Source organism: Coenobita brevimanus, chromosome 24 (assembly GCF_032717465.1).
Source record: "Coenobita brevimanus isolate Jiangsu-jjx chromosome 24, ASM3271746v2, whole genome shotgun sequence".
In the NCBI taxonomy this organism is placed as follows: domain Eukaryota; kingdom Metazoa; phylum Arthropoda; class Malacostraca; order Decapoda; family Coenobitidae; genus Coenobita; species Coenobita brevimanus.
The window spans coordinates 30,953,725-30,970,758 of NC_136977.1; the positions used below are offsets into that span (position 1 = coordinate 30,953,725).

The 17,034-nt window shown below is 42.3% G+C and overlaps 1 protein-coding gene across 1 annotated transcript; it reads left to right on the forward strand.

Annotated features, from left to right (window-relative positions):
- The first annotated feature begins 12,977 nt into the window (after window positions 1-12,977).
- LOC145393337 (uncharacterized) lies at window positions 12,978-13,829 on the forward strand. Its single transcript, XM_080267439.1, has one exon. The coding sequence runs from the start codon at window positions 12,978-12,980 to the stop codon at window positions 13,827-13,829; it is 852 nt and encodes a 283-aa protein (XP_080123565.1).
- Window positions 13,830-17,034: the final 3,205 nt, after the last annotated feature.

Here is a 17,034-nt window from a genome sequence, read left to right on the forward strand (position 1 = left end):
GCAGATCATTAATAAGCATGAGGAAAAGGGTTGAAATCAGGAATGATCCTTGTGGCACATGAGTATTAATTGAAAGGAAATTGGAATATACATCATCTACATTTACTCTTCTCTTTCTGATGCTGAAATATGAGGAGATCAATGGGACAAAAGATGATAGACCGTAGCAAGGGAGTTTAGATAACAGGGAATCGTGCCACAGTCTGTCTGCACTTCAGAAATATCAACTGCATGGGTTTAATCATGTTGGTCAGTTTACTGATGGATATCACTGTATGAGTTATGAGACTGAGTATATCAAGTAGATCTTTTATGGCGAAAACCATACTGTGCGATGCTAATTACGCTGTTGGATTCAAGATGCTGATCATTGTGCTTAGTAATTATAATCTCAGTGACTTTACCAAGATTATCGGTAGATATGGGTATGGTACTTAGACTAATTACGAGCTATCACTGTGCTAATTCCTCCTCACTTAACCTTTCCAATAGTTTAAAGCCATGTTTTGCAATATTTTTAAAATCACATCAGACAATTTTAATTAGCAGAGGAGCGTTTTGGGGGGTGAGATGTTAGAAATAGCTTTCAATAACCCATTTAATGCATGAGATCCTACCTGTGTTGCCGTGTATATTATATCGGAAAGCAGAAGGCAAGAAAAAAAGGACACTGTAGTGAAGGAGTAATAACAACTTGCGCCTGGTCATCTAGTTAATGCCATGACCTCTGGAATCTTATGCGATAAATATCGTAGGATATAAGCTCAAATAAATAATACAAAGGCCTCCTCGGGATAAGTTACTGAAATTGTTCACCATCGTAAAAAAAATAAACAATTTAATAATTAAATAAAATATCGCGCTCTGAAGAGTAACACAAACGGGATCATGGTAATGAAGGGCGTTGTTGAGGTCGTCGTTAGCACTTTAACTGAGAGAACCTTCCTCTCTACTGACTCAAGTTGTTCGGCATTAATCAGCGCAAAATTCCCAAATGTGACTCTTCCACTGAATGGGTTAATATTGTACTTCCAGGAGAGAGAGAGAGAGAGAGAGAGAGAGAGAGAGATGGCATTGTAACGATGTCTAAGGTCAGGGATCATGTAAAGTGTTAACCTTTTTGGTGTGGAAATGACGTTTTACACCCGCTTGCGCGGTGGAAGCAAGTCTGATCTTGTAATAGTAGTAGTAGTAGTTGTTCCCTAGGCAGTCTGGTCGAACAGCCCCGAGTCTCTTACGAAGGCCATGGCCGAGACCGGGCTTTCCCACAGAGCTCTCAAAGAGTGTATGTTGTGTTGTTGGCGTAGGTGATTGTGTGCAATGCAGTCTTCCATAATGTGCTTAATAGTATGGGGTGCTGTGTTGCATCCTGGACAGGCATCAGCAACGGAGTCATCCAGCCTCTTCTGGTAGCTTAAGAGGGCTGGATGGTGCCCACATCTCAGCCTGACCAGGTGGACCCTGTCCTCACGAGGAAGATAGGATTCAGAAGGGTAGATGTCAGGAGGCCGTGCATGCAGCTGTGTGTTGTCTTTAAGTGACTGAATGGAGCGGCGAGTGATCTGAGTGTGGATATGCTTCTGGAAGCTGGTCTGAGGTGGGCAAGGGGGGAGAGATGACAGTAATTGTGTATGGTATCGTGTGCTGGGTGTTGTTTTGATGTTCCTTGGTGTGGGTGGATGTGCTGCCATGTACTGTAGTGGATGTTGTAGGTTTGTAGAGGCTGCAGCAAGAAACAGGGTGCCTCTCATGTCTAGGTGATCCTTGACTTTGAGGACTTTGGTTTCTTGATGTAGGTGGTCTGTGAGTGTAGTGGCTGTGCAGCCTGTGATTATTTTTAGGGCCTTGTTCTGTATGGTCTGTAGAGTGTTGTAGTGTGTTTTGGTCTGGTTAGAAGCCCAGGCAGGGCTTGCATAATTCATCACTGAACGTATGTATTGTTTGTATACTGTGGTGATGGTTTCTTTGTTGTGTCCGAATGTTGTATGGGCAAGTGACCTCAAAGCATTGAGTCTTGGTGTTATTTTATTTTTAATGTTTGTGATGTGTTGTTTAAATGACATTGATGTATTGTATGTTACACCAAGGATTTTGTGTGTGTGTGTGTGTGTGTGTGTGTGTGTGTGGTAGGGGAGTGTTGTTTATGGTGTGTGTGTGGTAGGGGAGTGTTGTTTATGGTGAGGTGTGGGATGTGACTGTGTTCTGCTGTCCAGTTTGTGAGAAGAGTCACTGTAGATTTGGCTGGGGTTATATTGAGCCTGTTTGTGGTGAACCATTCGTGTAGTGTGTTGAGGTAAGGTTGGATGATGTGTGCAGCTGTGTTTGCGTTTTGATGTGTACATGTAAGTGTTATATCATCTGCATAGGAAGCTATGTGTATCTGTGGTGTGTGGGGTGTGGGTATGTCGTGCATGTATAGATTAAAGAGTGTAGAGGACAAAACAGATCCTTGTGGGACGCCGTTTGTGAAGTTTCTGATGTTAGAAGACTGACCGGCAAATGTTACATGTGCACATCTGCCTGCTAAGTGGTTTGCCAGCCATCTTTTTGTGTTATTGTGTATGTTTGTGTAGAGTATTTTGTTTGTGAGGTTGTGGCGGGGGATGGCATCAAAAGCTTTGCTAATGTCTGGTGTGACTAGAAGTGTTCTGTGTGGTGGTCTAGCTGAATTCATGCCATCGAAAACTCTCTGTGTAAGATCTGTAAGAAGGGTGTTTGTGGAGTGTAATGGCCTAAAGCCATGTTGTGACTGGGCTAGGGGAATGTGAGGTGTGACTAGTTGTAGTATCAGTCGTTCAGTGACTTTAGAGGGGGTGCAGAGGAGTGTAATGGGGCGATGTGAGGAGGGTAACGTGGGGTCTTTGTTGGGTTTAGGGATAGTGATGATATTGCCATGCTTCCAGATGTTGGGTATTATGTTGTGTAAGTAGCTGTAGTTTGATGTGTTGGTGAGTGCTTGTATGCCTTGTGGTCCTAGGTGTTTAAGGTGAATGTTGCTTATGTTGTCTGGTCCACACGCAGATGAGTGCTTGAGGTTGTTAATGATGTGCTTCGTCTGGTTGTAAGTGAAAGGTGCGTAGTCTGGGTCTGTGGGGAGCTGTCTCTTACGTCTGATGATACGTCGGTCTTCCGGATGGGGGTTAGATGGCTGACTTGTGAAAAGTGATTGATGAGAGTGTTTGCTTGTTGTTTGTTTGAGGGTATGGTGTCTGTTGTTGTGATGGCAGCGTGTGATTGTGTGGTGTTGCTGTTGGAAAGTGTGATGCTGTTTAGTGTTTTGTAGAGTTTGCTGATGTTTGTTTTGTGGTCAAGTGTTTGGAGGTAATTTTTCCAGTTAGTGTTTGCTGTTCTGATATTTTACTGTTTATTTGAGTGTCGAGTTCTTGTATTTGTTGTATGGTGTCTTGTAAATGGGGTGTTGGGGAGTGTAGCAGTGTGTCCCGTTGTCTGATGAGGCCTTGAATTTCTGATGTGAAGTTGGGGATGTGTCTCTTTCTGTTGCCTCTGGGGATGTGTCTTTTGTCTGCGTTTTGTATGATTGTATTGAAAGTGTGCACAGAGGTGTTGATGTTTGTGATGGGTGTACAGTTTAGTGTTTCGAAATGTTATTCTGTTTCAGTTACAAAGGCCTCCCAGTTGGCTGTCTTATAAATTAGTGTATGTGTGTTTGTGGCCAGCTGGGGTGATTCTGGTTTTGGTAGTGATGATGATTGGGAGGAGATCAGAACCTAGGGTTTTGACCACTCTCCATGTTGTAGTGGGAGCGAGGTTATATCATCTGCATAGGAAGCTATGTGTATCTGTGGTGTGTGGGGTGTGGGTATGTCGTGCATGTATAGATTAAAGAGTGTAGAGGACAAAACAGATCCTTGTGGGACGCCGTTTGTGAAGTTTCTGATGTTAGAAGACTGACCGGCAAATGTTACATGTGCACATCTGCCTGCTAAGTGGTTTGCCAGCCATCTTTTTGTGTTATTGTGTATGTTTGTGTAGAGTATTTTGTTTGTGAGGTTGTGGCGGGGGATGGCATCAAAAGCTTTGCTAATGTCTGGTGTGACTAGAAGTGTTCTGTGTGGTGGTCTAGCTGAATTCATGCCATCGAAAACTCTCTGTGTAAGATCTGTAAGAAGGGTGTTTGTGGAGTGTAATGGCCTAAAGCCATGTTGTGACTGGGCTAGGGGAATGTGAGGTGTGACTAGTTGTAGTATCAGTCGTTCAGTGACTTTAGAGGGGGTGCAGAGGAGTGTAATGGGGCGATGTGAGGAGGGTAACGTGGGGTCTTTGTTGGGTTTAGGGATAGTGATGATATTGCCATGCTTCCAGATGTTGGGTATTATGTTGTGTAAGTAGCTGTAGTTTGATGTGTTGGTGAGTGCTTGTATGCCTTGTGGTCCTAGGTGTTTAAGGTGAATGTTGCTTATGTTGTCTGGTCCACACGCAGATGAGTGCTTGAGGTTGTTAATGATGTGCTTCGTCTGGTTGTAAGTGAAAGGTGCGTAGTCTGGGTCTGTGGGGAGCTGTCTCTTACGTCTGATGATACGTCGGTCTTCCGGATGGGGGGTTAGATGGCTGACTTGTGAAAAGTGATTGATGAGAGTGTTTGCTTGTTGTTTGTTTGAGGGTATGGTGTCTGTTGTTGTGATGGCAGCGTGTGATTGTGTGGTGTTGCTGTTGGAAAGTGTGATGCTGTTTAGTGTTTTGTAGAGTTTGCTGATGTTTGTTTTGTGGTCAAGTGTTTGGAGGTAATTTTTCCAGTTAGTGTTTGCTGTTCTGATATTTTACTGTTTATTTGAGTGTCGAGTTCTTGTATTTGTTGTATGGTGTCTTGTAAATGGGGTGTTGGGGAGTGTAGCAGTGTGTCCCGTTGTCTGATGAGGCCTTGAATTTCTGATGTGAAGTTGGGGATGTGTCTCTTTCTGTTGCCTCTGGGGATGTGTCTTTTGTCTGCGTTTTGTATGATTGTATTGAAAGTGTGCACAGAGGTGTTGATGTTTGTGATGGGTGTACAGTTTAGTGTTTCGAAATGTTATTCTGTTTCAGTTACAAAGGCCTCCCAGTTGGCTGTCTTATAAATTAGTGTATGTGTGTTTGTGGCCAGCTGGGGTGATTCTGGTTTTGGTAGTGATGATGATTGGGAGGAGATCAGAACCTAGGGTTTTGACCACTCTCCATGTTGTAGTGGGAGCGAGGTTTGGGGAGCAGAAGGTGATGTCTGGAGATGATGGGAGGAAGAGGGCTTGGTGTGGGATATGGGTATGTTGGTCTAGACTGTTTAGTATGAAAAGATGATCTGTCTGGGATTGTAGTACCAGCCCTCTGTCTGTGTCAGGGTTGTTGACATGCCAGGCCGACGACTTGGCGTTGAAATCACCACCCAGGATGATGTTGGGTATGTTAGTGATGTGGTGTATCTGTGTAGAGTAATTGTGTGGTACTGTGGGGCACGATTGGGGGGGAATGTATGTGTTAGGGATTGTTATGTGTGATTTGTTACCAGTGCGTATTTTAATTGATTGTATTTCTGTTGTGGTGTCATGTGGGGGGAGAAGTGACTATGTGTGTGCACTGGTATCTGCAAAGTTGAAGGATTTGTGTACCAGGGTGGTGAGTCCACCGCCATCGCTGTCGGCCCGGTCTTGTCGAATGGTGGTGAAGTTATGAAATGTCGGTGTTTTCTGTGCTCTGTGTAGTTTTGTTTCTTGTAAGATGGCATTGTGTATGTTCTGTTGTTTGATGAATTGTGTGAGTTCATGTATTTTGGTGTTTATGCCATCTATGTTTAACTGAAGGATGTTTATGTTGTGTGTGCGATGTGTGTCGGCTGCTGCTGCAGCACGGGGGGAAGGTGGTGTGGGTGGAGGGGAAAGGGTAGGAGGTGGTTGTGATGGAGGTAAGGGTTGAGGTGGATTTAGGATGGGTTGGAATGGGAGGAGTTGGGGGACTGGATGGTGTGGGAAGGGTCGGTGGGTTTGGCTGTGGAGGTGTGAAGGAAGTAGGAGTAGGATTGGAAGGGGGGTTGATGGGTGATGGGGGGAAGGAGCATGGAGCAGGTCCAGGTGTTTGTGTAATGTTTCCTGGATGCAAGTGTTGTGCAGGTGTAAAGGGTCCTGTTCTTGCAAGAGTTGCACTGAACTGAACCCTTTGTCTGTCAGCTCGACGTGATAGGTTTTGAGCATGTTGGAGATATGTATTTGTTGGTGGGTCCTGGATTGCTCTCAATGTCCCCGGCTAGAAGAAGTCGTCGAGAAATGACAGCCGGGGAGTCATTTCTCGGTGTAGAAAAAACGGTGTTTTTGTGTGTAATGTGTTGGGAGATGTGGTACTTGCCCGGGCGACCGAAGCCACTCCCAGGTACTAGAGCCCCGTGAGGGGCCGGGGGGGTTTGCGGTGGTTTGGCCCCTATGCTGTCCTCCTCTTCTCTTCGACAGCCTCTGGGGGGTAGACCCACGGCGAAGACACCACCGCTTGTTTAACGTGTGTGTGTGTGTGTGTGTGTGTGTGTGTGTGTGTGTGTGTGTGTGTGTGTGTGTGTGTGTGTGTGTGTGTGTGTTATCAAATGAGATGAATAAAGGTCAGATAATCATTCAGAAAGTAAAAGCATCTGGAGCTTGCAAGAACAGAATACGAAGGACGTCAATGTGGCCTACTGTAAATGCTAACCTCCTCAGTCCGATTACTTATAGTTTTAATAAGTTCTGGCTGCCACCAGATGATTTTTGTATATTATGAGAAGCTTCTGAAACTGATGAGTATCAGCCTTCATTAAACCCTTCAGATCTAGAGGTATCATTTAAAGCTGTATAAATCGTCGGGATGCAGCAAAAACAAATGAGTAGAATAGAATACTTGTTCAGCAGAAAATAGAATCTAGGCTCTTGCATCGATGAGAGAAATTAACTGTATGATGAGTCGAAATTAAAAGCGTACTCTACACTAACAGTAAAGTTCGCTTTGTTCAAGAATGACGAGCGAGCGGGCGTTTGTATACCCCAATGATCAAAATTTATCTTGATGTAAACTTTCAACATTTCTCGTGAGGTAGCTCAACAGAGAGAGAATAATAATTAAGCTAAAATATTTGCTTTCTTACTTTTTTTTTCTCACTCTCTTTCTCACGTTTCTTTCTGGATGTTCACATAGCCAGGCGCCATAGCTTTTGTTATTCGCATAATGTTCAGCTCTTTGCTCCCGACCTGCCGTGTCAACGAGCTGCTTCGGTAATTTCTTGGCTATTGATCGATTGATAAAACCCAGAAATGGGGCAGTTACCTTTGCTGACTTCACCCCCTAAACGTAGGAATAACGTTCATGTAAAATTATCAGCGTAATATCCGATATTTTAATTTTTAGAATTCATGCAAGAAAACATAGAGTTACGACCGGAAATCTTTTTTAATTCGATTTCATAGCGGAGCATGTCAACTGAAGCCCTCGATACATTCCCTTGGAAAGTTGGGATTCCAAGGGGGTTCTTTGTTTTCATGGATAAATATATAGTTAAAAACAAAATTTATTGAATGTATCTACTACCTGCTGAAAGAATCTTTTGTCTATTTCACATAGGAGAAAAGTTATTACTCTCTGAAAACAATCGCAGTTGGGCAGTGTCTTGTCTGGCCGGGCTGGGTCATGTCGGGCCGCCCATTTCTCAGCTGAATGTTGAGTAAACATCACTTAGCTCGCTGCGCTCGCTCGCTCGTAACAAAGCAGTCTCCCATAAGAGGAATGAAATCGTATGACGGCAGCAAGAATGAAGATATCGTGTTCAAGTAGTTAAGCAATAAAAAACAAGACAGATAGTGCAAAACGAGTTGGTCTAAGGGCTAAACAATAGACATTGCCCTGTGACCTTGATCTTCGCCTTATTGCTCTCAAAATTGAAATACTTCATTCACGCCTGGCCTTTAACCATTCCAAAAACCTGACCCAAATCAGATCATAACTGCCTGAGTTGCGTTTGCCCAGTAACCTTAACTCTACCTTTCCCCGTAACTGTTACTTTTGCAGAGTACTCTAAAATGTGAGTTTCTTTATCCTTGCTTTACCTTCAGTCCTTTCTCAAAGTACGGTCTAAACCAGCTAAAACTGTTTAAGTTGACCTTGCCATGTGACCTTGACTCTGACCTATTATCACCAAAAATAATAAGTCAGCCCTTTGGCTTACCCTCATCGCTTCCACAAAGGTTAACCTAAATCTTAAACTGCTTCAGGTATTACGCTCATATACAGCAATACGGATCGAACTTCGATCTTGCTATGTGACCTTGCCGTTTGACGGATTTTCCAATATTCAGCCAGGCGTTTTTGCCTTCCCACAACACTTCCACCAATTAGTTTGGCACAGATCAGATGAATACTGTGCAGGTTGACCTTGCCAGGTCAAAGTCTGATCTAACCCTGTTACTTTGGCCTTTGAATTGTTGTCAAAAATAGCACGTCAGCCCTTTCCCTTAATTTTGTTAGATTCGGACAAAAACTATTTTAACAATTTGTTTACACACACACACACACACACACACACACACACACACACACACACACACACACACACACACATCGAACAGAAAAAAAAAATTCTCTTCACGAGATACAACTTCGTAAGATGAACAGCATGATCAGTGGAGCTTATATAAACAATAGTTTTTTCGAAAGTGATGTGCAGCAGAAAGAAAATGAGAGTCAATTTTATTCATGCGATATATACATCATATTCGCACCGTAAGCGACAGGTCTGAGTATATATTCTGAAACGGGTCTCTAGGAAAGAGGGATTCTTTTCTATATTCACCTTTGCATCATTGCTTAACTCCCATCATCACCATCATTATCATCATCATCATCATCATCATCATCATCATCATCATCATCATCACCACCACCATCATCATAATCATCATCATCATCAGTTTTCGTCGTCATCATCATCACCACCATCTCTACAATCATCATTATCATTATGTTTGTCTTCACCATCATCATAACTATCATCATCATCATCATATCCACCCTCATCCTTATCGTCGTCGTCTCCGTCGTCGTCGTCATCGTCGTAGCGGCCTCCACCCCAATCACCGTCGTAGTCGTTGCCACCGTCGTCGTCGTCGTCGTCAGCACGCAGTGTTCCATCATGTCGATAAGATATAAATTCAGCACATATAACTACTTTTCGCACGAATACTGTACCTTTATAAGTACCTCTTGTTTTCAGCCATTTTCCTAAAATCGTTAAAAGCGTCTTTGCCATCATGACTCTCAGAACCAAAAATTTTCCTCTGTGTCTGAACTATGAGTTCGAAAAAGGAAACTATCTGTCTATCATAATCTATGCACACAGCAATCGTCATCATCACCACCGTTATCAATATCTCCATCATCATTATCATTAGAATCATCATCATCATTATTATTATTATTATTATTATCATTATTATTCGAGTTTACAACAATAATGGTTAAATTACAATTTCGACAAATGAGACCACAATTTACTCGTTGGCCACAACAACCTTTGGCACTGAAATCGTCATCGTGTAGCACATCTGGCTCATGAACAGTACGTGTTTATCCTGTTCCGTGTAGAGAAAGGAAAATGTTAGGAAAATGTGATTATACACTGTAACTGTACAGTCAAGGAGGAAAAATTTCCTAAAAATTCTTTACTTTCCTCAATTTGTTTTGCTGCCTACTTTTTCTGAGGTAAGAGATGTTTAATATTACTCCACACACACACACACACACATACATTAGAGATATACAGATAGATTTTTTTTTTAATAACAAAACAGAGGAAGGAAAAACAATTGAATTAATAAAAAAAAAATCCATACACCAGATTACTGGCGTCCTCCATTCATAAAATGTCTGTAACAGTTGGACTTGAACAGCTGTAGGTTGAAATTTGGGGGGAAACAACTCCGGGGAAGCGAGTTCCAAAGAGATGCAATTTGGGGAGTAAAAGAATTCTGATAGGCAGAAGTTCTGCCGTATGGCTGTGTGACATTCCAGTCATGGGCGCTACCAGATGCCCGTGTAGCACGAGGGAAGGCATGGAGAGGTGGCACAATGGACGCAACTTCGTTTGAGTATTTGTCATAAAAATACCTGTAAAATAATCCAAAGGAGGCAACATTCCATCTTTCTTGTAGGGAAGGTAGTTTGTTTGTTATAGCAGGGTTGTTAATAATTTCAACAGCTTTGTTCTGAATTTTATCTAGTTGTTTTAATGCAACCTCTCCACATCCATTCCACAAGGGTGAGCAATATTCAAGCTGAGAGCGCACATGACTCATATTAACTATAGCTAACAGCTTGTTAGTGAAGAAGTTACGGACTCTGTACAATAATCCAAGTTTCTTTGAGGCGGTTTTAGTCAGTGATCTGACATGAGAGGTACAATATATACATACATACATACATACATGCATGCATACATATAAATACGAGTATATGCATATATACACATATGCTAATGTTTGCCTGCATAAAATTGCGTTAAACTAATAGCCTTCCCATCACGATGTGTTTGTAAATACCGTTGTTGAGTCCACAATGACCATTTCTGTCCATAAACTCGAAAAAAATTATTTTCCTTTATTTTCGCGTGTCGCGATTTCCGACAATTTCGCTCTTACGCTTCGCGCTACATGGCCATTTATCTTTGCAACTTTCTGACACTCCATTGGCTTACCCCGACCTAATGCAAAAAGAATTAGGTCGAAACCTATTATCGTCTTCGTGAATGAAAAGAACTACAGCACAGACAGACGGACACATACACAGCTTGGCTTATATGCATTCATATATATATATATATATATATATATATATATATATATATATATATATATATATATATATATATCTTTATTTATTTATTTGCAAAACGGATACACCCTAAGTGTGTGGACACAATGGAAGTTTCGTCCCAGGCAGCAGTAGTACGATTCACTTCCGCTAGACAGAGGCAAGTACATGCGTATATGAGGATGTATGAGTGTTTTAGGGAGTGTAATGTGTCCAGAATAAAGGGGGTCTAGGATTTACAGAATTATCTAGTTTAATATTTCATATTTATAAACAAACAGGCAAGAAGATGGTAGATTACCCACCTAAACCTAGGAGACAACTGCCCCGTGCAACCCCACAACCGGTACAAACACAACATAGGGCCGAAAACTGTACAATAGTCTTTAATGAACCCCATAACTGCTGGCAAATGATCAAACAGAATGCAGAAGAGGATGATTTAAGTAACAGGTGAAACAACCTACCCGGGAGGACGTAAAGAAGTGTCACATCGGAGAGAGAGTGGTGGAGAGGTGAGATGCGACTCCGTTGAAGGCAAGTGCAGAGTTGCCAAAGTTGCAGTTTTCCCGCACAGGTGGCCAAGTTCAGACCCAATTGAGGGAAAATCTGCGGAGTTGCGGGTTGTGGTTTTATGGGTATATTTAGTAAGGTGTGCTACTTTGGGCGGTTTCGTCGGTGATTCGGAAATACTTTGGCAGCCTATAATTTAAGCTGATGCGTTATTTATAATTTAAAAATTAAGAATTATATAAAATACATTCGCATTATAGTTACAACAGGTAAGGATAACATATTGAATGGCGGTGATAGTGGTAAAGGAAAAATTACGTCTGGTTAGGCCAGTTTTATGGTCTCAAGGAGACCCCCCTTGCTTTCTCTCTCTCCCTCACACACACACACACACACACACACACACACACACACACACACACACACACACACACACCAGAAATATATTATTTCGTTTTCTAGGGATCATTTCCGTGGCAACTGAGTCCTTGGCCACACTGTGAATTGAACTGAGTTAAGACACCCGTATAAACGTTATAAATTGAGTTCAAACACCTGCCTGTGTTCTTGCTCAAATAGAACAAAAAAATATATATATATAGTCAAAAAAAAAAAAAAAGGAAAATACAGCGCATGTTCAAGATTCCATAGACAGACTGTTCCAGAACATGTATAGTAATACCCTCACAGTTTTCTCATAGCAGATTGGCCTATAAATATAACTGTAATGATGATAGTTTTGTTAGACTGCAAACCGTAAAAGTATTATGACGTACTAATTATTCCAACTGAATCGCATTTATATTTATATACTAAGCTTAATCCCTTATACGTTACTTACCAGTATGGATTCTCTTCAATGTGGTTGCATGCAGTTTACATTGTGTCTGCAACTAATACTGTCGAAGGTGAATAAAAATTCAGTGAAATGGCTTTGTGTGAGGACAAGTAAATAGTGACTGGGTTGTGGAAGGGACTGGGCTATATTTGGGCTATGTTACGGGTAGGATTGGGCGAGAGACGATCCTACCCACCTGGCAACCCTGGGCTTGTGGTGTGGGTCGCCAGTGTGCTGGAAGAGCTGGTTGGGTGGGGATATTTGCTCACCTCTTGCTCCTCCTCCTCCTCCACCCGACTCCATCACCCTCTGACGTTGTCTTCCTCCCGCATCTAGTGTTTGGAACTGAGCGGGCATCTGGCTGGTATTTTTTCCAGAACTCTGGGGGCATATAGCACTGAACTATGAACTCTTCAGCCACATAATATTGAATTAGTTTTGAATTCTGGACACATAATAGCGCATGTGGTTAAGTGCATTAATTACCTCTGCAGTCTAAGTGCATATGACAGTACATGTTATGAATTCTTGAGCCCATCTACCACATGGTCCTGAACTCATAAACCCATGGTGATTAAGTTTCTCCGTACTTTATCAGATCTATCAAAATAATGGCGTGCAGTGAACAAAGAGTAACTACTTGAAAATAAAACAATTTCTCTAGTATGACATTATGGCGGTCACAGTTTTCTTAAAGTGGAAAGGAAGTGCAGAAATAGAATAAGTGTTTTCATAAGCTTAACTGCAGTAGAATTTAAGGATATCAAGATACCATAATACTGATAATCGGCAAGGAGGCTGGCGAAGGAGGAACATTGTAACAATGATCCCATCGAAGAGGCCGAGGGTGGAGTGCCAAGGTGCAGGCACGACCACCTTTTTGGCAGGTGAAGTAGTGGACGACAACAACAACCGGAGCAATACCAGTGGAACGACTGTTGATGCTGGCGACAGTGACCACTACAAAGACAGATATCAAGTAAAGGATCATCAGGTCAGCAACCAGCAAAGTCAGGAGCAGGTGAGCAGACGACCAGGGGTATCGGTGGCCAAATACCAGCTGAGACCTAGGTCATTCAAGTCGCGCTACTTGTGTGACCCAGACTGGAGCCTGCAGGACGCCCTGGACCAAAAGCCGCGTGCTGCTCCTCTGTCCAGGTACCGCAGGAAGACCGCCAACGCCCGCGAGAGGTGTCGCATGCGGCAGATCAACAATGCCTTTGACAGCTTACGTGGCGTGCTGCCGTCGTGGGTGTGTCGGAGCCAAGCAGCCGCCGAGATGACCAAGATCGCCACCCTGAAGTTGGCTTCTGCCTACATCAGGTCCCTGCAGGACATACTGGACGGCAATGCCCCCCAGGACACCTGCGCTTGGGTCCTCTCCGGCGTGTTTGGTGAGGATCACGAACCTCAGCAGCCAAATGTAACTCAGATCGGTGCTGAAGGCGTCCCCAGCAAGCTGCAGCAGCTGCCGCAGCCCGAAGTGACCCAAGACACGGACCTGTTTACGCTGCTGTACAGTGCCGAGGAGGCCACACCGCTAAACAGCCTAGATACGTTCTCTGAGGCCCCGCCAGACTCACACACCGACCCTGTCAAGCTATTCATCAACTTCGACCCTCAGATCTCATGGCATCAACAACAGCAACAACAACAACATTCATTCATCACTTGAGGCCTGTATATGCTTCACACACACACACACACACACACACACAAACACACACACACACACACACACACACACACACACAAACACACACACACACACACACACTCCGTTCTGATTTATCAAACAGCAGTTAGGTGGAGAGAAACGATCATGACTCTGATATGGTGGTTGTGATACAAAGTGGAACAGAACAAAATGTCATGTATATCTCAACTATATGTGTTACTGCCGCGTAATGTATTTTATATCATCGTCAATATCACCACCCCTTTTCCAACTATTAGTAGTAGCTAGGATCCCGAAACATATAGCTTATGAAGCAATTGTTATGTGCAATTTTCAGCGATGTTAATGGTTCATACGGCATTCCTTCAACATCAGCTTTACCACCATAACCTACGTATTCCCCGCTCATAAGTGTATTGGGTACGATGAAGAATATGATAATAATAATAATAATAATAATAATAATAATAATAACGTCTGGGGGAGGCGGTGGCTGAATCGGTAGAAAGGCAGCCTGCGGTCCTGATGGCCTGCAGTCCTAATGGACCCAGGATCGAATTCCGGCTGGGACAGGGAACAGTTTAAGGATTTGAATTTCCTAAATGCAGACTTTCCTGATCTACCAGATGACCCGCCGACATGTCGCAAAAATACCCCCGCTAATACCAATACACCAGTCCTGTGTGAGACAGCCCTAGCATGTATTCAATATGGATGGTGGGTGGTAGCGCCGATGTGGTGACATGTGGAGGTGTAGGAGGGTTACTATGCCTTGGAGTAGGTTACTGCCCCCAAGAAATAGGCCCTGAAGCCTTTGCCAAGAGTCGGAGACGTAAAAAAAAAAAATACTAGAAGGAAATGAAATTGATGTTCAATTTCCAGTAATGATAATGGTGCTCCTTTTTTCTGTTGCATGGTTATATTTTGCGTTACCTTGTAAATTATAGTTGTATTCCTCCTGTACTAAACATATCTTCACTGAAAACGGCGTAAAATTATTCTGGCACAATGCTTTCATAGTACTGTGTGCATAATTACTTTCCATTAGTATGTAGTGGTATACACTTGAGGTATAATTAGAATAAACTTGTGATCTGAAAAATGTTCCTATGTAAAACTCGGCTTGCCCAATTTATCATATAGGGTGCGTGTTTTCGCTGCCGTAAGTCAAACCTTGGCCTATATTCTCGTCGGTTAAGGTTTTCGGACATCCTCTCCTTGTGAATGGGTTGTATTCTAAGTGACTTTGGAAATTCGTAACACGTATCCCTTAACGATTTATTCTTAGACTTTATACCTCAGTACCCTTTGATATGATACTGATGCAAGCTATGTCTATAAAATGTTGTATAGTCTCTCTCTCTCTCTCTCTCTCTCTCTCTCTCTTCCCTCTCTCTCTCTCTCTCTCTGTTTTTACAGTATATATATATATATATATATATATATATATATATATATATATATATATATATATATATATATATATATATATATATATATATATATATATATATATATATGGATAGATATGTATACAAGGGTGCACGGACTTTCAGCACAAACTTTAGGTGATTATAGGTCTGACTCAGAGTTTTTACAACACGCTATATCAACATGGATTGCATTCGTAAACCGTAACGGAGCTACAATTACTGATGGTCTTATCAGTGAACTACGAATGCGACCATTTTGGCTATTTAAGTCATCAGTAACTGTTTTTCCATTACGGGTCAGGGGTCGAGCCATGGTGATATAGCATTTTGTTGCCCAAAACCAGTCCTAGAACCACGTCATGAAGGTAGAGCAATACGTACTTGGACATAAGTACCGGGACACCCTCTATAACACACACACACACACACACACACACACATATATATATATATATATATATATATATTGAGCCTCTGTGGTACAGTGGTAGAGTGTGCGTTTCGTACACGGGTGAGCCAGGGTTCGCGCCCCGCCAAGGTAATAAACTTTGGGAGTGTTCACCTGGCCACGTACTGCATTGGCGGACACCAGGGGTGCTGTGGTTGAACCAGTGTCGCTTACTATAAAGTATGCTTGCACCCAGTCGGCTTGCGCGGGCAGATTACACTTGGTTCACAGACTACACACACATCCAAAGCCACTCCAACACGACAGTTACACTTACAAGCACTTCTCACCCTACATACAATCTCTACTAGACAGCCTAAGCCACTTGGTAGAGATACATTGGCTGTACCGTCCCGACTTCGGTCGGGATAGGCTGGTCCTGCAGTGGATACTCAAACGGCTGATGATGATGATGATGATATATATATATTTATATATTTATAAGGGGTTCGAACCCTCCTGTGTCACTTATAATGCAAGGCTTTATTTATCTAATAACTCACTGTTTTATGTTTTTGTCTGCCACTTAAGGAATCAATGTCAATATTAAAAATCTTACATCGTTTTCACAAGTAAGAGAATATTTACCTGAAATATGCAAAGATAATCGTTAAGGAAGAATTATTTGAAACAGTCCTAGACCGACGAGAATACGACCGTGTGTGTCCCATGTACGGCAGTAGTAATTCTAGTCATGATCTTTGTGCCATAATGTTAACATTTCCACAACAGTGCCTTGGATATATTAAGTAATGATAAGCTAGAGAGGTTGCATAAAGGTTGTTGTGATTCCATTACCACGAGATGCCTTATTGCAACAGTATAATAAAATAACACTCTACTGAGGAGATTTATAGTATTTGTGTTGTGCAGAGAAAATGGTGTTTACCATTAAGGTGATCGCGATGTTATTTGTGTGATGGCTATGAAGGCTTGTATTATGACAGGGAATGAAGAGGTTTTGTGGGCGCTTGTGTAGAGGGACGAATTGCGTAAAGATGATCTGTATTCTGACTGGACATTATGCATATGCGTAGGTATGTGTTATTTCGTATTTGGTTATGTTAGAGGTTCGAGCAATAGTGATGTTTAGATACAGGCAAAAGTCGTGTATAAACATATGTAGAAGTACCTGTGAGAAAGGGTAGATTCTTGTAATTACAAGTTGTATAAGATTTGTGTAATGATAGGGTTAGGGAATGCGTAGCAGCAGTGGCGATGAGATGACTGATGTAATGATTGTTGTGCAAGAAGATTTGTGTGATGTCATTGTTTTGCAAATATGACATTTCCTTCTTAAATAACAGGTTGTGCAGGGTCG

Coding starts and splice junctions, on each gene's coding strand:
- LOC145393337 (XM_080267439.1), top strand. CDS start 12,978: ATGATCCCATCGAAGAGGCCGAGGGTGGAGTGCCAAGGTGCAGGCACG.